This window comes from Muscardinus avellanarius, assembly GCF_963383645.1.
Source record: "Muscardinus avellanarius genome assembly, chromosome: 12".
NCBI classification, from domain to species: Eukaryota; Metazoa; Chordata; class Mammalia; order Rodentia; family Gliridae; genus Muscardinus; species Muscardinus avellanarius.
This window is the reverse complement of record NC_137798.1, coordinates 75,794,705-75,818,729: the sequence shown is the minus strand read 5'-3', so window position 1 is coordinate 75,818,729 and position 24,025 is coordinate 75,794,705. Positions and strand designations below refer to the sequence as shown.

Below are 24,025 nucleotides of genomic sequence, written 5' to 3'. Positions count from 1 at the left end.
GTGCTTGTATATCCTCTCAAGTCTTGTACTCCAATGTGATTGATATATGACTACAATGCACCAATTTAAAAAATAAATTAATAAAAAAAAGAAATTCAAATGGTAAGAAAAATATTTGTAATTAAAAATATTTTATAGCATCCAAATACAAAATAAAACCTCTCTTAAAGGTTGCATAATTTGGATTTATAATTTAGAAGACTTACTGACAGACATTTATGAATTGTAATTACCATATCTAATTGTTAACTTTAGCTTTTTACAATTTTAGAAAAAAAACATTCATATGCAACCATGTGTTGGAATTAAAAGAAATTTATTCAACAACAAAAAACAAACAAACAAAAAAAAAGAATTAAAAAATAGGGTAGGGGGTGTAGCTCAGATGTCAAATACCCCTGGGTTCCATCCCCAAACCCACAAAAAAGAAATATATTTAATACTCCTTTAACAAAAGTTTATTAGTGCAATCCTTAACAAAAGTTTATTAGTATAGCCAGGCATGGTGGTGCATGCTTGAAATCCCAGTACTTGGGAGGCTGAGACAGGAGGATCGCACAGGTTCGAAGCCAGCCTCAGCTACTGAGTGAGGCTCTCGGCAACTTAGTGAGACCCTGTTTCAAAACAAAATAAAAATAGGTTGGGGGCATAGCCTGGGGATAGCGATCCTTGGGTTCCATCCCCAGGCCCACAAAAATAAAGTTTATTAGAGTATCCTTTAACAAAAGTTTATTAGTGTTAAACTTTCTTATTACTGTATATTTAGGACAGTCTTGTGTCAAAGTGTTCATTGTGGGGCCTTCATCTGGATTTATGTACACATAAGGATATTCATTGCAAGAATATAATAGTAAAATATCATAAATAACCTAAATGTCCATCAATGAAGAACTGATAAGTTGGAGTATATGCAATGAAATACTATACCATAATTAGAATGAGAAAGTATTTCTTGTACACACTTGTATTGAATGAACTCCAAAATATATTGATGGGCTGCAGTCAGAATGCAAGTACCTTAAAAATACTGTGAAAATGACCTTTAGGCAATATATATATATGGCACATATAAAACATAAATGAATTTTTTGTTTAGACTTGGCTCTTATCCTCAAGATGTTCCATTATATACACGTAAATATTCAAAAATCTGAAAAATTCTGAAATCCAAAACACTCTGGTCTTAAGCATTTAATACAAGATATACTCAGTCTGTACATGTATCTATATTAATAACCACACTTTTTAATCTGATGAGGTACATATCAACAAAGACTAGAGCAACTGAATTTTTAAAGGCTATCTGCGTATGCTTGCAATATGAAAAACCTACGTGTAGAACAGTGGAGAAGCTATTGGACATGGTGGAATTCTCTGACGGGAAACTACCTGGCTTGGCGAGGAGTAGGTGGGGTATTTACCTGATCTTGTATTTCCTTCTGTTTCTCTGATATTTAGACAGGCTCATAGTATTTAAGCAAAACAAGTTTGGAAGAGTGCATATTAAATTAAACTCACCTGTGGCCAGGTCCCCGGAACCTTCTAGGTCCTGGCCTCATTGGTGCAGTGCTGCAGAGTAGGCATCGCCTGAGCGTCTCAAGTGAGGATGTAGGGTGGCCCAGACCTATCAAATGGGGAGACACTTAGTAAGACCCCTGGGTGATCTTTGTACAGTTCTAGACATCATCATGTATTTATCACACTATTGTGATACTTTCCTTTTTCACCCTTCTAGAGTACAAGTTACCCAGAAACACTGTCTTTTATGACTCTATCCTCTAAACCTACACAGTAATTGCTACAGAGTAGACACTCAATAAATTCTTAGAGAATGATAATATGGGGACATGACACACCTTTCTAAAAGGCTAGTTGCCTTTGAGAGAGGGCTGTGCCCAAGGCCACTGGCTATGTTTCATTCCTGAGTTTGCATTAAGATTTTCACCTGCCAGGCATGGTGGCGCACGCTTGTAATCCCAGCATTTGGGAGACAGAGACCAGGAGGATCGCAGTTTGCGAATAGCCTCAGCTACTTAGTGAGGCCCTTTGCAACTCAGTGAGACCCTGTTTCAAAAAATAAAAAATACTAAAAAATAGGACTGGGGGGGGGAGGGCTAGCTCAGAGGGTAGACTGCCCCTGAGTTCCATCAGTACCAGGAAAAAAAAAAAAAGATTTTTACCTGCTAAAATTTTTCACTTAGTGATTTAAGAAAAAAAATTTTTTTTTTTTTAAAAAGCCTGAGATCAGACATCTATTTACTAGGTGGTTTGTTTAGGTTAGGATGTTGGAGACATACCAGAAAATCCTTTAAAATAGGGTCAAAGAATGAAATTAGATTGGGCCACAGCCTGGGCTCCTTGTCTGGCCAGGCTTAGGCTGGAAGGAGGTCTGAAATTCATCAGGAATAGAGTGAGAAAGGGAAGAAGCTAAAGAAGAAAGAGGGTATAAGAGCGGGGTACCAGAGGACACAGAAAGACATGAGAAGAAAGGATGTTCTCCATCAGTGTCAGGCCCACCAAGAAGGGGAGGATGGGAGTTTCTCATCTAGTGTGCAATGCCTGATACGTGCCTACTGAATTAAGTAAAATGCTTTAGCTTGACTTTCAAAACTCTCCGTGTAATGCCCAAATCTCACCTGTGAGGCGCCCTTTCTGTTCTCTCTCCATGTGGTCCTCCCTCCAGCCAAATGATTACCATCTGTCCTTGCTGACCTTGCTGTCCATTGCTTATAATGCCCTCTTGACCTCGGCTGTCACCTTCTGATACCCTGTAAAAATTCTACCCATCTTCCCAAATGCCCTCCTCCTTGGCAATTTTCTTCTGTTTCCTTCAATGGACACCAAACACTCCTTCTTTATAGAGAATTCTCTTTTGTGACTTTTATGTTCGTGTCTTTTTACTTGTCTCCTCTTATTCAACTGCAAATATCATTAACCTTTCTGTCTCTCCCAATTTCCTGGAACAGAGCCCCAAATGCAGGTCAATGCAGGAGACAGTTATTGAACATGATAGGTGAAAAGCATTTAGTTTATTAAATCAGCAGCGAACTAACTTGTATTACTGGAGTGGTTTCCTTCTAAAACAATTACCTCTCAGTCCATTTTAGAACCTTGAAGACATTTGTTGTCAGGAAATCAGCCTCTTATTCTATCTGCTGGTCTTTGCTGAACCACATCTTGGTCCCAGGGACAATTCCTCCTTCATCTCCCATTGCCAATAGCTCTTCTTCAAACACGCATTTAACCTGGAGTACCAACGAAGCAGTCTGTTATCCACACTTTAACCATTTATAAGTAGCCTAGGAGGTTGATCCTAAGTCATAACTCATAATCTTCCTGAGACATGAATTTGGAAGAGCCATCTGGTGTACAGAAATGAATCACTTGTGAGTAACCCCAACCTGGCTGACCACATCACAGATTCGTTGCTTGCTACCCACACGTTACCATGAGTGTGCTTGTGTGTGTGTGTGTGTGTGTGTGTGTGTGTGTGTGTGTGCACACACAGGAGTATTCCTCCACACGTGGAGGGGATGTGTGGAAGGGATGGCAGCATTATTATAGTTCTCCCAATGTTTAGACTGAAACAATTGCCTTCTAAGAACCTTGACCCATATGGTTTTTTGTTTTGTTTTGGTGGTACTGGGGTTCCTAGAAGCCCTTCTACCTCCGGGCTATACTCCCAGACCTATTTTATATTTTTATTTGGAAACAGGGTCTCTTAAGCCAGCGCGGCTGGCTTCAAACCTGCGCCATACTCCTGTCTCTGCCTCCCAAGCGCGGGGATCACAAGCGTGCGCCACCATGCCCAGTGACCCATACAGTTTTTGAGGGTTACATTTCCATTCTTCTTCAGAGCTGGATGTCTTTGGTTGGCTGCAAATGGCCAACCAGCATGAAGATTCTCCTTTTGAGTCATAGAAGAAAATTGCCTAGTTCTCAGGGCAACAAAGCCAGGAATAGGCAAACTTCTCAACACTCTAACAAAGTGGTTTTCAATCTGGATACACATAAGAATTGCTAGAGAGCCTTTAAAAATCTACCAGTACCTGGATCCTACTTCAGACCAACTGAAGCCAACTCTTCAGACAGGTCCCCTGGGCAGGCATAACCCCCCAGATGATTGTTTATTTTGTGGTACTGGGCATGGAAGCCAGGGGCTTTTTACCTCTGGGCTACACTCCCAGACCAATTTTATATTTTATTTGGAAACGGGGTCTCACTAAGTTGCTGTGATCCTAAGTAGCTGAGGATGGCTTCAAACCTGCGTGATCCTCCTTTCTCAGCCTCCCAAGCACTGGGATTACAAACATGCCCATCACGTCCGCCCCCACCCCACATGATTTAAATGTGCAAATTGGTTTGAGAACCATTTCTCTAAGAGCATACTGCTCAAGTACCACCTTCTCAGCTGTGATGCTAGCACCCAATAATCTTATCTGAGGAAGGATGGTACACTCACTTCTATAGAGGCGGCTGTTTATAGACACTTTAATTTTATGAGATTACAGGCACCTGATATACCAGAGGAGCACTGGATTTCCTTCTTAATAGACAATGTTCCTTGTTCAAGGAAAGAGGAGGCGGCAGAATTGAAATCCACCAAGATAATTGAAGTAAATAATTCCAGGCACAGATGACACAAAGTTCTTCCACATAGCCATTAAATAAAGGCAATTACTGCTTTCAGAAGAAGCATCATTTGTGCTAAATCTTCCCCTCTTTGGAATTCTCTGTGTCTAAATTAACTTCTAGTTGTCAAGATGTTTCTTATTGTTGAGAGAATAGCCTTCTTCCCTATCCTCTTCTTCCGATATCCTTATTTCTTTTTATGCTAAAACTTGGGAGAACAGGAGAGCATTCTTTGTTTAAAGGGAACATGTAAAGTTTTATCAAGAATTCAATTTAAAATACTTTCTCTCTGGCCCATTCTACACTTGATGGAGGAGCAAAAGGGAGGATTTGTAAATATTAGTTCCCTCACAGCATCCTGGGCAGTATTTGGCATAACTAAGATGAGTCAAGCCACGCTAAGAGGGCCATTGTTCAATAAACAAGCAGGAACCAACACCCAGTGTCTTATTCAAAGCAAAAGGCCATATCCAGTTACTGTCTCAAGATAAGTTAAGAGGGAGGACTGTAGCAGATGCCAAGCTGGGTTTTCTCTGGGATAGAGAATGTGCTCCTCCCCTCTGGGGTTGGGATATTTAGTCCAATGTGCTGACTCCTTCTGCCTGAGTCCACAGGTGGGGCCTGCAGGGTGCCTGGCTCTGCGGTGAGGAGGCCAGTCCCTGAGGCAACTGGGGAAATTGGTGAGAGAGAGGGGGCAGGAGGGGGTGTTCCTGTGAAGGCCCATGTCTCTCTCATCCCACATGCCCTGTGTTTACTTATTGTACATGGACTCATCCCTGAGCCAGGAGATGCTCACATGGACTGCAAAAGTTTGGCTTTTGAGCTTACAAGGGGACAGTGACCTGTCGCCACTCACTGGTCACCGATGAGTGCAGGGAAGAGGGTGAGCTGAGTGGTCGGGTCAGCTGCTCTTACCATCACTCGGGGAGATATCTCAAGATCGACCCTGTCATCATGGCAAAAGACAGATGGCCTTCTACATTATCATGACCACAGCTCTGTCAGACTTGTTTAGCCAGTGTCTGGCGGCTCTGACAGGTCAGCTTAAAGAGGAGGAACTCGCCAGTGATGGGGAGACGTCTGGTGGGGGGTGTAGTGCACTGGCAAGGAGATGAATGGGAGAGTAGCAGGAACCATGGGCCCTATCCCGAGGGCTCGTGTGCCCAGCTCGTTTCTTATCTGTGTGAAGTCTAGCTTCTCTTTTTTCTAGAACTTGATTTTAGGATTCTGAAAAATAAAAAAAAATAAATAATATTCACTTCTACCAAGACGCCTAGTCTATAATAGGCACACACAGCTCCTGTCCTGGTTAGCCTCCTTTGCCCATCCTGCCCCTCTCCCATCCATTCTCCATCCTTCGTTCTCTTTGCCATCCAGTTGGGTTTCGCCAAGGTAGGAGAAAGTAATAGGAGGATGAGAGGAGAGAAGATGGCAGTGTGTTACCTGCATCTCCTTGTTGCCAGCACTGCTTTTTCATGAAATTCCAGAACAGCTCATTCATTGCTGTGGTAGCCCTCACAACATGACTCTCCTGGAAGGAAGTCGCAGGCAAAGGAAGTGTGTGGGAGGATGGCCTAACTACCCAATGTCTCTTGGATAGAAAATGGAGTCAACAGTCAAGCCAGGTCTGATTCTGAACTCTTTACTGTTTTCCCTATTAAATAGCTACATCACATCATCACTATGTTGTCTATGTCTCCTAATTTCATAAGATAACATTTGTCCTCCACTGACCCTTGACTGATGTAATTTAAAAGGTTGCCAGGAAAGAATGGTAAGAAAGGCGCAGTGTCCAAACAGGGCACTGGAATGAGGGAGGGTGGTGAAGACAGAGCTGGTCCCGTCTACCTGAGGAGCCGTGAGCGTGTCACTTCACCTCTCCTGACCTCCGTTACATCTCCGTTAGAGTTGTCCTCAAAGGACAGGAGTCAGTGGGGAGGCTGTGCTAACTAGCTTGGGGATGTCCTCAAGCCCTTTTCCCCACAGCTACAATCACAGCAATTCTCCTGTTCCTTTGCAATGTATGTGCTAATTATGTTCACTTGTCTGAATGACCATGTGCTTAATTAATCCATTAAGTCTTAATTTTTAAATTCTGTGAAGATTTCAATGAAATTGACACATGTGCATTAAAATAGGTGAGACACCATTATCTAGAGCTTATATATCCTATGCATAGAAATGTGTATATATATACATACATATATGTATGTATATTTGTATACTTACTTATATATTTACTGCTCTTTCCTGGTAACATTTTAAATTATATCAGTTAAATCTCAATGCAGGGAAAATGTTTTCCAGTAAAATTAGAAGACAGAGTCAAAACAGAGATAATGAGATGTAGTCATTTTGAGGGAAACAGCAAAGAGTTTAGAATCTGGCTTGACTGTTGGCTCTTCTTTTTTTTTTTTTTTTTTTTTTTTGGTGGTACTGGGGGTAGAACCCAGGGGCTCTCTACCTCTGGGCTATACTCCCAGACCTATTTTATATTTTATTTGGAAACAGGCTCTCATTGAGTTGCTGGGAGCCTCACTAAGTAGCAAAGGCTGGCTTTGAACTTGGGTGATCCTCCTGTCTCTGCCTTCCAAGTGTGGGGATTACAAGCATGTGCCTCCACGCCGGGCTATGGCTCCACTTTCTAGCCAAGACACACACACACACACACACACACACACACACACACACACACACATATATATATATATATATATATATATATATATATATACATACATACACACATATACACCCATATAATGCTCTGATCATTCACCTATTTTCTCAGAAGAGAATTCTAAAAGCAAATTTATTTCAAAGTGACCATAAGTGATGTATTTGTTGCTCCATTCAAGTATTCCACATCTGGGACAGTGGGACAGAATGGGTTCAGGAGACCCCCCTCCAGAGTCTCCCTCAGTCTGTTGACCTCATTTCCTTACCTGGAGATGGCTTTGGCCATGGGTATGCACAGTGTAATTCTGGCTGACAGAATGTGAGGGGACTTTCAAGAGATGCTCCTGGGAAGAGATTCCTTACTCTGAAAAGTTACACAAATGAGGGACTTCCCGTTTTTCCTGACTTAAATATTTACTATCTGCCTTGATGCCTAAAACTTCAGAAACTGTGAGGGAAGCCATCCTAAGAGCACATCACTCAAAGGAGGGAAAGGGGATGGGTGGGGAGAATCTGGATGCTTGTTCAAATTCTCAGCCTTGGGACTTCTGTGACTTGTAGCCACAAATGCAATGGAGATATATATGTTTTAGTTCTCATATTCACCTCTGATATCCAAGGATATTGCCTAAAGTGAATAATTCTGTCCTGGTCATTTTGTCCTTATTCTGTTGTCTTTGTTCAAAAACCTACCTAGTTCCTTCAAGTGGTCACCCAGCTATGGCCACATATGATATAAAAAGAATTCTAAACTAGGAGTGCTGGTGTGTACCTATAATCCTGGTACTTGGGAGACTGAGAAAGGAGGATTGCATGTTTGAGAACAGCCTCAGCAACACAGCAAGACTCTCTTGAAATAGTGAGGCCTTATTTCAAAAACAAAAAATAAAGAGGTGGGGGATGTAGCTTGGATGTAGAAAACCCCGGGTTCAATCCTCAGTACTACAAGAAAAGTAAATAAAAATAATAAATAAATAAATAAATAAATAAATAAATAACTGGGAGTATAGCTCAGGGGTAGAATGTCCTGTTAATCTTGTACCATAAAAAAAAAAGAAAAAAAACCCTGCCCACCTTCTTTGTCTTTAATACGCTGCCTTGACTATTCTTTTCCCATACTTCTCCCAGCTTTCAGCTTCTTTCTCCATTCTCTAGTATTTTTTTTTTGGTACTGAAGGTTGAGCCTGGAGGCATTCTACCTCCAAGCTGCACCCTTGGTTGGTTGTTTATTTATTTACTTATTTACTTATTTTGAAGCAAGGTCTTGCTAAGTTGCTGAAGACTGGCCTTGAACCTCCTCTCTCAGACTCCCAAGTACTGGGATTGCAGGCATGCCTCACCATGCCAGGCTTCCATTCTCCAGAATTCAACGTCTTTCAATTTGCCTTTCCATTGGCATGACTTTGGTAAATGTCACTGGGATTTCTCTCCCATTTTGTAGCTCAGTGCTGCCTCTTTGACTCAGATTGGGCTCCTCTCAGTATGATCTTTGCTTCTCATCCCTTTTGTTTGAGTTTCTCTTCTGCCAACAGGTCTGCCTACTTACACCAGAGGTTTTGACCCATTGCTAAGACTCCTTAGTTTCTCTGTCTATACCGGCTCAAAGTTCCTTTTCTTTAATTCCTGAGTTGTCTTCAACTGTTTTCAAGGAGAGTGGCTTTTGTGGAGTGTGAGTTTCATGGGGTAAGCCAGCTGCAGCTGGCACCTGGGAAGAGTTTGTCCCTCTGCGGGGTTCTCTGCACAGTTGTCACTTCCCCTTCTCTGCCACGTAGGAATTTAGAACCAACTCTGGATGCTTTTGATGGAAAGAGAAGCACTCTTGGATTGGACACAAAGCTGGTTTATGCTGTCGACCATCTTCTCCTCCCCAGGTTTAGCACTTGGAGTTTTTTTTCTGTTCAGTTTTTCAGGCCCACAATATGAAAGCTATATTAGGAGCTGAGAGGTATGCAAAAATGCACAGGAAGTCTCCCTGCCCTTATTTTAGTAGGAGATGGCTGCCTACCTCAAAGGGCCCCTCCAGCTCTTAAATTCCATGCTTCCAAATAAGACAGTAAAATATTCCACTTTATGGATTGCTAACAGATTCTTGGACTGAGCTCAAGCTGCCCCCAACGTGCCTGATTGGATAACAATGCAAAGTACAATGGTATAACATGTGCAATGCATTGTCTTTTCTTTTTTAAGAACTCATTTTATAAAACTCCCTAATTGAATCAGCCTTGAACTTCCTGTGGCATAAAACCAAATAGAATTACACCAATGCTAAAAATGTAAATGCATCCCAGATCCCGCCTGATGTATTCTTGGGAACATTTAAGCCTGAAGACTTGCATGTACACACTGTGATGACAGAGCAGAGCCCGAGGATCAGACATCGGAGATGCAAACATTTATTGGAACTTAAAAAAAAAATCCCTTGCTTTCTTAGGATTGTAAAACCAGTTTTGAGTTTAGAATCCTAGAATGTCAGACCTGGGAAGACAGGACCATTGGCTTACTCTCCAGACGGTGAAAGGATGCCTGGAGAGATTGAGACGCAACTCAAGGGCAGTGAAGGACAAGTGGAGCTGGGGCCCGGCTCAGCTCAGCACCCCTGTAGCAAGCTCTGCTTTGCACCTATCGCTGGCCTGGGCATTGGGGTCTAGAGGTGGAGAATGAATCACTGCTGCTCTCGAGGTAGGCCCATGCCTTCTGATGTCCAGATCAGCTTTGTTCTTGCTTTTTTTCCTCATCTGAATGGATTCCTTGAGAAATAGAAAACTCTACATTTTAGCAATGCATGCTCAAGGGGACTAGGAATAAATAAAGGAATATCTCTCTAGTCTTGGGGCCCATTCTGCAAGTACCATCCTGTACCAAATCATAGGAGGTCAATTAGTTCTGCCTCTCCTGGCTTCTGTGACTCTCATTCCAGTGCAAAGGCTTATGTCTTATTATTCATGCATAACACGTCCATGGATAGCCACAGCCTGGTGACACGGTAGATCATCACGGCTCCCCGTCTGGTGGCAGGTTAGGGGATATCCTTTGGAGCGTGCCTATATATAACACTTATTTCCCTTTTGTGTTTAGAAGGAGAGTAGTCAGCCCACTGCAGGGGGAAATCATGCAGGGGGCTGCCGCTCTCCCAGTGTGCAGATTTCGACTCTGATATTGGGGCCTGGTATCTCTCTTCCCCAGTGCTGTTGCCAGGCAGGCTTGTTACTGACACAAATTCCCTCCCTGATAAGTTGAACTCTTTCCCCCTCCCAACTTCATTATGCCTGCAGCCGGAGCTCTGCTGTAGAGGAAGCCATGCCAGACACTCTGATTCACGCGCCTAAAATATCAGCCGGCCTGGGTTATACGAGTGATGCGATAAATCTGGAAAACATAAATCAGATCATCAGATGCTATATCTGTTCGTGCACACAGGCTGCAGCAGGCATGGTGAAATGCCCTCCTACTCTTCGGGGGCTACCCCCAGGAGGTTAAAGGACATAGCTTCTGGACTGGAGAAAGGTAGGTGAGGAGGGTAGGAGCTGTTATACAGAGGAGGCATGAAGACCCAGGACAGACATAGCAGACACCAGACATGAGACTGGAGTGAAGTTCAACCTTAGAGACTATCAGAAGAGGCTAGGGAAGGGAGCCTGAAGAGAGGCCCCAGTGTTAGAAAGTCTATTGTGAAGAACTTGGACCAAGGCATAGGCCCTGAGCTTGGACGTCAGAGCTAAAGCTTGGCATTAGCTTCATCAGAAACTCTGTCAGGATGGAATAGTGATGCCAGACATGGAGGTACATGACTGTTATCCCAGTATGTGAGAGGCTGAGACAGGACGATTGCAGGTTTGAGGACAGCTTCAGCCACTTAGTGAGGCCCTCAACAATTTAGAGAGACCTTGTTTCAGAATAAAAATATAACAAAGGGCTGGGGATATAACTCAATAGTAGAATGTCTTGGGTTCCATCTCCAGTACAGAATAAATAAACATACAAACGAGTGGCTGGATGGAATATAAAACATACAGATCATGGAAGGGCTGGAAGTCCTCTAGCCCCATCAGGCCCTTTCTTTAGTGAATAGAAACTGAACCACTTAAATGCTTCCAACACACAGAAGTGAAGAGCAGACTCTACCAGCTGAGCGTAGGTCATCTAATCCCAGGGTGTCTTGACCTGGGTCTGGGGACAACTGGCTCACTCACAAATGACAGCTCTAGTTCAAAAGTAGTTTTAGAATTATAAAAAGGAAGGAGGACTCTTATTTCAGATATCAAACCCTCAGACGCTTTAGGGCTTTGTGCCTGAGGATTCGGAAGAATATCTAGTGCAGGGCAGGAATCAGGTGGGACATGGGGAGATGCCACCCAGGTCAGTACTGAAATTATAAGGAAATTAAGCAACACTGAATGCCACACCAAAAGGTGCCCAGGAATTACATCCTGGGGAGCCAGAAAGACCTATGAGCAGGCTGAGAGGGGGCAGGGCTGATGGCTCTATCTTGGGGCCAGATGAGCAAAGCCAGTGAGCCCTGTCTCCAGCCATCAGCGGGCGAGACCGTTGATACGTACCAAGGCAAGATATTGAGAAATTTCAGTTTCTGTCTTTTGCTTCTCTGACCTATCAGCAAAGACAAAAGGCAGATAATTTCCCCCTTTCCTTCCAGGAATGGCAGCCAGGGCTTTGTTCCCAGACCTGGGTGCCCTGACCCCAGGCAGGGAATTTCCAGCTCATTGTAAATTGGGCCCACCTGGAGGAATCCAGGAGGCGTCCAAGAAGGGAAAGGGGTAGAAGCTTCTGTGCTGTGTGAGTGGGGGCAGGTCAGGGCCTGCCCAGGAGGTGGCTGGTCCTGGGAACGGGGCAAACAAGAGCAGTATGTTTGTGGAATTCTGTTTCCTGTTCCCTGTGCTATATGCCCCAGTCATGGCCACAGGAGTGATGGCCGTGGATGCTCATGGATCCTAGATGCTGTTGTGACTTTCAGAGTTGAGTTAGAGTTCCTTTTAGGGAGCCTGCAGATTGAAGAGGAGGCTCAAAGGTCTGGAGATGAAATACCCTAAAGAAAGCAGGGAGCTGGGTGTGGCGGCACACACCTGTGATCCAAGCACTTGGGAGGCCAAGACAGGAGCACCACAGGTTCAATGACAACCTCAGCAATGTAACAAGGCTCTCAGCAACCTAGTGAGAACCTATTTCAAAAGAAAAAATAAAAAAGGGCTGGGGGAGCCTTGGAGGTAAAATGTCCCTGGGTTTAATCTCCAGTACCACAAAAAGAACGAACAACAGAAAAAGAGAGAGAGAGAGAGGAAGAAAAAAGGAAGAAGGAAAGAGAGGAAGAAAAAAGGAAGAAGGAAGGAAGGAAGGAAAGAAAGAAAGAAAGAAAGAAGGAAAGAAAGAAACCAGCACATGGCACGGGCTTCAAATGCCAGACACAGCCACATAACTGACTCACACTGCCAATACATTGCTAAGTGAGTTGACCTTGAGCTTGCCCAGGTCCAAGGCATATACATTTATATGGTCCCTGTGTTTTTTCATAAACTGATCCTTGCCACCCCAGTCGCCCCACCCCCGCAGAATGACTGGTGCAGCACCCACAGATTTCCAGTTCACAAACGCCTTCTTTTCTCCCCTCCACCTGGGCCAGGGTGAGGTTTGTACAGCTGTGCACCACCCGAAGGCCGCCCTCTAGAAATAAGCCCATACATGTGGGTTAGGGAGTAAGACATGTGTTGCAGATTGGCCAAGTCCAAAATGCTGACAAGAAACATTACATAAGCTTTTGGATTTAATGGAAAAAGCTTCTATCCCTTTCGTTGTCAGACTGCAAAAGCAACAGCTGCACACGATCAGGCACCAACATGCAAGGGGCCAGCTCCCTGCTTGCACAGGAAGTGCCAGTGTGCTCTCTTTATCTAGAATCACGCCATCGAGACGGCCAAGCCCCCGGCACTGCTAACCTGACGCACGGTTGGCTTGGACCTGGCTCCCTGAGACCGGGCCACTTTCTGGGTCCTCACCTCCATAAAGACAACAGTGCCACGTCGTGGCCTGAGAACGCAGATCATCCCGTCTCGCTGTGTGGTGTTCGTTTGCAACAAAACAGTGTTCAGCCAGGCGCAATGTTCTGTGGTGCCTCGTGACTGGTATCAGGGGATAGGACTTATGGATTGATTGGCTTTCTCATATCCCGGTGTTCTCCCTTCATCTCTATTTTACTTTCTCATGTGCCTCCAGCGGTCACCTGCTCTTCTCCATTAGTAACCCCTAAGTATTCTTCAGGGTTCAGCTTGAACGCGCTTTCTCTAATATCATCCTCAAGAACCCAGGCAGATGCCACTGCTTGTATCTCTATCCTCACCCACTAGTTCATTTCATTGGAGGTTATTGCTTACCTGTCTCTTTTACTTATTAGATAGCAAATTCCTGAAGAAAAGGAGCCCTATTTACCAATTCCCTACGCCTTGTGTAATAAGTATTTTTACTTTTGTCACTTATAAATTCATGTTAAAAGCAATACTATAGCCAGGCCTGATAGTGCATGCCTGTAATCCCAATACTTGGGAGACTGAGACAGGAGAATTGCAGGTTTGAGGCCAATCTCAGCAACTTAGCAAGTCCCTGTTTCAAAATAAAAAATAAAAAGGGTTGGGAGTATAGCTCAGAAGCAGAAGGCCCCTGGGTTCAATCTTCAGGATCAGTAAACAATAAATAAAAATGGAATACTATGTAGATGAAAAGTCCAAACTAGGGGATGTCTGGCTTTCAGGAGCTTATAAGGCATCCAAGTAAAAACTCCAGGTAAAATTGCTTATGGAAATATAATTGTGAAAAAATTTAGTAAAATATACAACATGAAGTTTACCATGTGGGCCATTTTAAGGGTACAGCTCTGTGACACTAAGTACCTTCACATTGTTGTGCAACCGTCAACACCATCCAGATGCAGAATTTAATCATCAACCCATATAGAAACTGTGTCCATTAAGCAACGATTCCCATCCTTTCCTCCCCCAGAGCTTGGAAACTACCATACAGCTGACTCTGAATTTCACTATGTGGGTTACCTAAGTAGAATCATACAAAATTCGTCCTTTTGTGTCTGACTTATTTCACTTGGCATAATGTCTTCAAGGTTCACCCGTGTTATGGCATGTCTCAGAACTTCCTTCCTGCTTAGGGCTTTGAATAATATTCCATTGTCTGTGCATAACGCATTTGGTTTATCTACTTGTCAGTCAATAGACACCAGGTGTTTCTTTCCACCTTCTGGTCACTATGAATAGTGTCGCCATGAACATAAGTGTTCAAATATTCCTCATTTCATTGCTTTTCATTCTCTTATATACTCAGAAGTGGAATTGCTGGATCATACAGTAACTCTACATTTAACTTTTGTAGAGATCTCCATACTATTTTCCATGGTGGCTGTACTTTTCATTTTCATTTTACAGTCCCACCAACAACTCACAAGTGCCCTAATTTCTCTACATCCTCATTTCTGTGGTGTAGATATGGCTTTCATGTGTACTCAAGGGCTCATGTGTTGGAAGCTTGATTCTCAGTATGACAAAGTTGGAGGTGGTGAACATTTAGGAGGTAGAACCTAGTGGGAGATAATTAGGTGACTGAGTCACACCCCTTAGAAGATATTAAGGTAGTTCTCATGGGATCTTGATTAGTTCTCACTAGAGGGTTGTTATAAAAGAACAGAACTAGCTGGGTGTGGTGATACATACCTGTAATTCTGGTAAATGGGAGGCTAAGATAGGAGGATTGCAGGTTCAAGGCTAGCCTTAGCAATTTAGTGAGACTCTCAGCCACCTAGTGAGATTTTGTTTCAAAATAAGAAATAAAAAGGGCTGGGGGTGTGTGGCTCAGAGGTAGAATGTCCCTAAGTTCAATCTCCAGTGGCATGCGAATGCCCCCACATACACATACGTGCACGTGCACGCAGAACTGACCTCTTCTTGTTCTCTGGATTTCTGCATTGCCATATAATCTTTCCCTCTTGCGCATACCCTCACCTTGGTACCATCCTCCTTGATGTTCTGCAGCCAAGGGGTGCTCATCAGAGGCAAACTGATGAGACCCTGTTTAACTAATGGCTACGGTTACGCTCATGGCTAGGATCTTTCAAAACAGGAGCCACCTGATATTGGACTTCAGCCTCCAAAATTGTGAACTAAATAAGCCTCTTCTTTATTTTATTTTTTTCACAAATAGGACCTTTCATTTGTCACTATTAAAAATCTAGACCTTTAAACAGATTCTTGGACTGGTGGTTCATATCCATCGGCTGACTTGACTTTAGCACCTGTCTCATCCCCAGTAGCTTTTCCCAGAACTGCTACCTTCACCATGAAACTCCATTAGTTTTCCCAATTCAAACTTGGGTTTCTTCAGCATTTTTACTTTTCTAACAAAGACATCATGAAGAGGATAAATAGACTTGAAAGCTTTTTCTATGTCCTTCCCAATGCTATCTGGAATCAACTTATTGACTACTTCTTTTAAGTCATTTGTCTGCACCTCCCGGGTCATGATTTCCATCATCTTCTTCCGGATTTGGCGGACTTGTTGGTGCTGAGCATAAGAGGTCTTCTCTATCTGATTGTTGCGTTTTTTAGTAAAACCAACACAGAAGAGACGCAGCAAATAACCATCGGTAGTCTTGACATCAACATGAGCTTCAATCATGGTCTGCCATTTTTTGACCATGGAACACATCTTGTCCCGTGTAAGATCCAAGCCATGGAAGTTAATCAGGCAGTTCTTACCCTGAACGTCCTCAGTGATTAGCTTGAATTTCCTAAATGCGGCTTCATCATTCTGCAGATCAGCAAGGCTCACTTCAAACACACGACCCTTGAGGCCATCAGATGCAATTTTAGTTCCTTGAGTCCTCGTGACTAGTGTTTTCCCAATATTTCTTATATTGAACATGGCTGGGACTTTCACATCATACCAGTCTTTTTTAGAAAATGGATCAACCACTTTCTTCTTGGCTCCATTTTTGCCGCCTTTAGTAAGGCGCTTGTTCTTGCCGACCACCATGGTGCCACTGGGAGAGCCAAAAGGGCACCTCTTCTTTATAAAATACCTGCCTTTAAGTCTATTTGTTATAACAATAGAAAATGAAGCAATAGCCGGGCGTGGTGGCGCACGCTTGTAATGCCCATGCTTGGGAGGTGGAGACAGGAGGATCGCGCTGGTTTGGAGCCAGCCTCGCTGGCTTAAGAGACCCTGTTTCAAAAAAAAAAAATTATATATATATATATATATATATATATATATATATATATATATATATATATATATATATATAAAATGGGTCTGGGAGTGTAGGGCTTCCAGGAACCCCAGTACCACCAAAAAAAAAAAAAAAGAAAAGAAAAGAAAAAAAGAAAAATAGAAAATGAAGCAATATGCTCACAGTTGTTAATTTTTGTGTTTTTAAAAATCATAGTCATTCTAAGCCAGGTGTGGTGGCACATGCTTGTAATCCCAGACATGAGGATCTGGGTTCGCAGTGAACTTAGTGAGATCCTGTTTCAAAATAAAGAATAAAAAATGGGGCTGGGGGTATAGCTCAGAGATAGAATGCCCCTGGATTCAATCTCCAGTGCCCCCCCAAAAATTATATATATATATATATCCATTCTAACGGTTATGAAATGATCTCTCATTATTATTTTGATTTGTATTTCTCTGCTGATTAATGATGTTGAATAAAAGATAAATTTCTTTACTGCATTTGCTTTAGATAATAAACATATCAAACACTATAGATTTGGAAAATACAGAAACAAGAAGTAAAGGAAACTACAAGATGGGAAAAAAAAACCTTAAAATTTAATTATCTAGTGATAAATACTGTCAATATTTTGGGAGATCCTTCCAGGCTCCTTCTCCATGCAAATGAATTTTTCTAGCAAAAGCTAGTTTTCTTAGTAACAATTCCCCACCCAATTCTGCTTCAAGAAGAGGCCTTTCTTATTCAGTGAATTATTTGCTGTGTTCCCTGAAGAGTAGAAAGGAAGAAACGATTATCATTAGATTTTGGTTTACTATCAGGTTTGAGTGGGCCTGAAACACAGGGTAAGAGCCCAACTGTTCAGGGAAGGAGACTTATAGGGCTGTTGATGGAAGGGAAGCGCTTGGCCAGAGAAGAGTAACAGGTGAGGTGTGGCAGCTGGTAAGGGAAGGGAGCTTTGGGGAAGAGCAGATGTCTACAGAAGAATCTGATTACATTCTGTAATCTCACAAGATCTTCCGTAAGATCTCGGTTACTCACTGGTGCATGGTGAGATGCATGTGCTTGCTGGGAACATCGTGAATGTGCCAGCATCAGAACAAGGCTGGAGAAGAACAAGGACAAAGGCTTGCCACCGGGCTGAAACAGAGGGAAATGATGCACTTATAGACACAGAGCTTCAGGCAGCTGGGGCCGATGCTACCCACACTGCTCTCTGAGCATTTCCTCCATGCCCTGCATCCTGTCTGTGGTTAAGACTGTGAGCTAGTCACCAGAAACATACTCCTTCCTGGGCTGCTTTACACTTAGTAGCTGTGACTGTGTGACTGAGTTTTAACCATGCCAGTGGATTTGGTCTGTATCATTTCTGGGCAAGTGTTTTTAAGAAGCGGGGGGTGGCCCTGCACCCTTCTCCGCCTCTGCCAGCTGAGCAAGGGCGATGACAGAGCCCAAGGGGAGGAGGGAGCCAGAAGATGGATGAAGTCTGGGTTTCTGAAAAACCAGTGGAGCCGTATGGAAGAGATCCATGTGCTGGCCAGGATCACTGGCTTCAGACTATTATGCAAAAGTAAGTTTATGCAAAACAACTTTCTATTGTTACAACAATCTAGTCTGCCTAATACGCCATCAATGGATGCAATTGAATTGCCCGATTTGCCTTTATCAGACATGTAGACTGATAAAACTATTTTAAGGTATACTAGTATGTGGTTAGCTTAACTGCCTGGTGGTTGGGTGCTTTGGATAAAGTGCTTTGGCTGTCCTTAACAGAATGCCCGATTGAAACTTATTCACAAGAAGAGACTGAATGGCTAACTGGCAGTCCAGAGGAATATTGGACTACACTGATGGCTCTGATGATGTGAGAACTTGATTTCTTTCTTTTTTTTTTTTTTTGGTGGTACTGGGGTTCCTGGAAGCCCTTCTACCTCCGGGCTACACTCCCAGACCTATTTTTACATTTTTATATTTGGAAACAGGGTCTCCTAAGCCAACGCGCGCGGCTGGCTTCGAACCTGCACGATCCTCCTGTCTCTGCCTCCCAAGCGCGGGGATTACAAGCGTGCGCCACCACGCCCGGCTGAACTTGATTTCTTTCTATCTCTTTTATACCAACATTGGTTGCCTCTAGGGTTTATTCCCTGGTGATTGGCTATAATCAGGCCTGCATGCTGATCTACACAATAGAAAAATGTGTTTCCCACAATCAACCTCAAAACTTTGTGCTGATTGGCTCATCCCAGAACCAAACTCTGTGATCCTTAGAACTGGATTACCCAGGGGGGTATAGGCCAATCTGGCATGAGGCCAGGTCACATTAAAGTAATGCTGATGCTCATGCTACATAGGAACAGAGAGCTGGGTTGCTCAGACACATCTGATCTCAGCTTTGTCTGAAACAGAAAAGGTTATTTTGGAGTCACTAAAGGAGAGTGAAGTGATTTCCTTCTTACATGAATTGAAATATGTCTTTGGAAAAATTACTTTCTTCCAAAAAAAAAAAAAAGACAAGAGGCTTGAAATTGTAGATAAGGTAAATGGTTTCAAGACAAAGACATGGATTCAACAACCTGAAGAAAATTAAATGACTTGGGAACAAGGTTCAGAAATCATTGTGTGTGGTACTGGGGGTGGAACCCAGGGGCTTTCTACCTCCAGGATACACTCCCAAACCTATTATTTTAAATATTTTATTTGGAAACAGGGTCTCACTAAGTTGCTGAGAGCCTTACTAAGTAGCTGATGCTGGATTCGAACCTGTACAATCCTCTTGTCTCAGCCTCCCAAGTACGGGGATTACAAGCATACGCCACCATGCCTGGCCAGAAATAATATTTTACAAGAGGCAATTTTATAGTGAGATTGTACAAAACATAATAATAATAATAATAATAATAATAATAATAATAATAATGACGGTGCTATATCCTACCGTCATGTGGGGAATATTCAGGTTCAAATGTGTTTCTTAGAGTGTGACCTCTGTGCCACAGAAATACCCACACACTCACGATGTGCATTAAACCCTGCCTCTAGGTGAAGTTTAAGCAAGATATGCTGAGTTCAGCTCTTTTTCCAAACGGTGTAAATTCATTTTCCTGTACATATCATGTACTAAAAATAAAAGAGAGAGGTGCTTAGGTGAACGCTTCTCTTCCTGTACTGCATTGCTCTTCCCCTTTAAGACAAGAACTAGCTAGGTTTTACTTGTTGGTTCAGCGAATCGGGCCAATTATTTTAATGCACACAAAAATAATTTCTTTTTTCACACAGATGCTCTTTGATTGACTTAAAAACCCCTGCCTGTAAAATATGCACAAACAAAGGAAATGTGAAAGATCTGCTATAATAAGATTAGGCTCAAATGGCAAGGCAGGTGTTGAATTTAAAATTAATTGGCAGCGCCAACCGCAAAACGGTCTAATTCACCTTTTCTACTGTACTGTGGAGAGAAGAGAGTCTCGGGATCCTCCTCTGTTTGTTCTTCTGCCCTCTCCCCTCTGTGCACTCCTCCTTTATCCAGCACAACCCTCCACATCCAGGTCCACTCCCACTTCCTCCCCACAAACACGTGGACTCCTCCAGCCCTTATCTCCAATTTTCTGGCACCTGATGAAACAGCAGTGAAGAACGGGCATAAAAGAGCAGGCTGTGGCGTCCGTCGGGCTGCAATCGACTCAGGTCTCGGGGTGTAGCAAGGGTCTGCTCTGAGCCTCCGTGTCTTTTCTAAAACAATGGGACTGAGCGTGAGAATGGCATGAGGTAATGCTACAGAACATGGAGCACAGTGCTTAGCCAAGAGCCGTCCACGAGTGATGTCTGCTGTTGGCGATGGCTCTGTGCTCCCCCAGCCCCGTCAGGGCAGTGCCACTTTAGATGGATCGTCCAGTTGCACAGTGCACCACCCATCCCCCTAACGCGGACCCTAAGGAGACTAAAAGCGCTTTTGAAAGCAGAGATGGTTGTGGGCCAGGAGGCTGCAGGGTGAGGTCATCCTAGCTGAGCTGAGCCTCTAAGTCAGGCCTCTGTGAGTCTTCCAGAAACATGGCAGGAGACAGCCACAAACTCCACCCAGCTCCGGGGTGAGTGAAGAGGGACCTGGGGAGGCCGCGTGCGCAGAGGCGGGCCATCCTTTCCGAGGGGCACAGTTCCTCAGAATTTTTGGGTTGATGCAGGATCAAAGGGACAGATGTTTGGATCATGCCAGAATTTAGAAAGAGGCCAAACTCATATATAAAATTTTATTTCTTAGACTGTGCCTCAGTCCAACTGCTATAAAAAAACATTGTACTCTAGGAAGCTTATATATGACAGAAATGTATTTCTCATAGTCGTGAAGGCTGGGAAGACCAAGGTCAAGTCGGGGTACATGGGATGGCCTGGCTAGGGCTTGCTTCCTGCTTCACAGATGTCTGACCTCTCACCACATCCATGGGAGGGAAGGGGTAATTAATTCCTCTTAATTACCTCCCACCACCCCATCTCCTAATCCCTTCACCTTGTAGGTTAGAATTTCAACATAAGAATTTGTGGAGGGTACAAACATTCATACCAAAGCAGATTCTTACTGGGTTGAATAGGAGAGGCAACACTTTGACAGTTTTAAGGGAAAAACACATTTTCAGTCACCCTAAAAAAAGTCAGTAGGTCAGGCATGGTGGCATATGCCTATAATCCCAGTACTTGGGAGGCTGAAACAGTAAGATTACAGGTTCAAGGCCAGCCTTGATAACTTAGACCCTTAGCAACTTAGCAAAACCCTATTTCAAAGTAAAATAGGGCTGGGGGCGTAGCTCAGATGTAGACTGCCTCTGGGTTCAAGCCCTAGTACACCCTCAGTCATTAACAAATGAACCTCTTAACAGATGAACCTCTTTTTTTCTTTTGTAGTGCTGAGGATTGAACTCAGCACATTCTGTCTCTGAGCTACACCCTCAGCCCTGTTTTTATTTTTATTATATTTTTTGTAGTATTGCAGATGGAACCCAAGAGCATTCTATCTCTGAGCCACACCATCAGCCCTTTTTTGTTCTTTTATTTTGAAACAGGGTCTCACTAATTGCTGAGGCTGGCCACAAACCCACAATCCTCCTGTCTCAGTCTTCCAAGGACTAGGATTACAGGCACATGCCACCACATCCCAGCTTTTTGTTTTGGCGGTACTGGGGATGAAATCCTTCTACCTCCAGGCTACACTCCTTGACCTATTTTTTATATATTTTTTTTTTATTTGAAAAGAGGATGTCTTAAGCCAGAGAGGCTGGCTTCGAACCTGCGCGATCCTATCTCCGCCTCCCAAGCACGGGGATTACAAGCGTGCGCCACCACACCCGACTTATTTTTTTTTTATACTGAAACAGGGTCTCACTAAGTTGAAGAGACTGGTCATGAATCTGAAATCTTCCTGTCTCAGCCTCTCAAATACAAGGATTATAGGCCTGTGCCACTATGCCAAGCTTTTCAAAGAATCTTTATGAACCTGTTACTTCAGGCCAGTCTGTTGAGCCTGAAATTGAGCAATACAAGCTAACCAGCACCTGCCTTTGGAGTAATAGGACTTTATGTATTTCTCAAATGCAAACACCCATCGCTTGCTCACGGCCATTGGCGGGAGTGCAGGGACCATGTGATAAGCCAGCAGCAGAGCTCTGGTTCTGCTCCCTGTGAGGCCTGTGGTCTGGAGCACGTCACAGATGCCCATCAACTATGGTCCTTCTCATCTCTGAAATGGGCATGTGCAATAACTCGCCTCTCATGTGTCAGCCGTGAGGATTGAATGAGCTAATCCACACAAAGGACTCAGCCTCATACATGACACAGGATCGATACTCCACAAACATAAGCAGTCACAGCAAGAACTGCTCCACGCCCACATTTTTTTTTTTTTTGATGGTGGTACTGGGGTTCCTGGAAACCCTTCTACCTCCAGGCTACACTCCCAGACCTACTTTTATATTTTTAATTTGGAAACAGGGTCTCTTTGGCTTCGAACCAGCGCGATCCTCCTGTCTCTGCCTCCCAAGCACGGGGATTACAAGCGTGTGCCACCACGCCCCGCTCCACATCCACATTTCTTACTGTGTTTCTTTAGCATTATCTACAGAGGCTCTGACTAGAGTTTGTTTAACCACAATCTTTACGCAAAATCTGGACACAGCACTTTGCTATTTTGAGGCATTGGCACTTTTTAAAGCAATATATCTTCTGACTAGTGCTCTGTAGATACTAAAAATGGTAAGAGTAAGGGCTGTCGCTGAAAGCCTCTGTAGGAGCAGAGAAAACTAGACCCTGGAGTGAGGGAGGTCGATGTAACTTACAATTACTTACCTGAGAAATCAGTTCTTCTTCTAAATTGAGCTGTTTTCTTACCCTCAGCAAAATGTGCTCCAAATTTTTCCTCTGACTGGAGAAAAATGTCTACAGATCGAATACTGATTGAATTGTCTATGCCCTCGGACAAAATCTGGGAAACTCTGAATTATGACATTATGCACCTAATAGAACAAGAATGAGCAGGAAAAAAAAAAAGCAGCCTCCTGAGAAAGCTTTGAAGAAGGGAGTCCTTGGCATGGATTCTAAGGCAAAGGCAAAGTCACTGTCTTGCTCTCACTGGAAAGGTGCCCGGAGTTGCGACAGGGCTGGGCCTCGGTAATGATGGATGGAGCCTCTCACCTGGACCCTTCATGAGCTCACTCCTGTGCGAAGCCACCCCGGCCTGTGCTTGTGAAAGGAAGCTCAATCAGGGATCTGACTGAGCACTGGAATCCCCAGGCCAGCCGTATTTGCAAAGGGGTTCTTACCACGAAGGCTGAAAGTTACAGCTTGGGACAGGCCTTGGGGAGGCTTTGAGGCTACAGTGGTGGCTGAGGGTGCAGCTGCTGACCTCCTGGAGTCACAAACATGCACCACCACACCCACCTAAAAAGACAGTGTGTGTGTGTGTGTGTGTGTGTGTGTGTGTGTGTGTGTGTGTGGTACTGGGGTTCCTGGAAGCCCTTCTACCTCCGGGCTACACTCCCAGACCTATTTTATTTTTGGAAACAGGGTCTCTTAAGCCAGCGCGGCTGGCTTCGAACCTGCGTGATCCTCCTCTCTCTGCCTCCCAAGCGCGGGGATTACAAGCGTGCCCCACCACGCCTGGCAAAAGACAGTTTTTATATAGCAACAAGCACAGTCAGGTGCAGAGGCACAGGCCTGTAATCTCAGCTACTCAGGCTGAGGCTGGTGAATCAAACATCTAGGTCAATGTACAACAACTTTGTGAAATCCTGTCTCAAAATAAAGAGGGCTTGGGATATGGCCCAATGATATAGTATTTGCCTAACATATTCAAAGCCCTGGGTTCAATTCCCAGAATGGCAGGGGGCACAAGCACAGGTGCGTGATCTACAACACAAACTTTTCTTAGGTTTAAAGAAAAAGCTACAATTGGCTATGCCTCATCCTCTTGAGTTGGGTATGGAGCCTTCA

At 43.7% G+C, this 24,025-nt stretch overlaps 1 protein-coding gene across 1 annotated transcript; it reads right to left on the bottom strand.

The window, feature by feature from the left end:
- Nucleotides 1-15,618: 15,618 nt before the first annotated feature.
- LOC308270831 (small ribosomal subunit protein eS1-like) lies at nucleotides 15,619-16,353 on the bottom strand (the record flags this gene model as incomplete). Its single annotated transcript, XM_080706979.1, has 1 exon — nucleotides 15,619-16,353. One exon carries the CDS (start codon nucleotides 16,351-16,353, stop codon nucleotides 15,619-15,621), a length of 735 nt encoding a protein of 244 aa, XP_080563105.1.
- Between the last annotated feature and the right edge of the window lie 7,672 nt (nucleotides 16,354-24,025).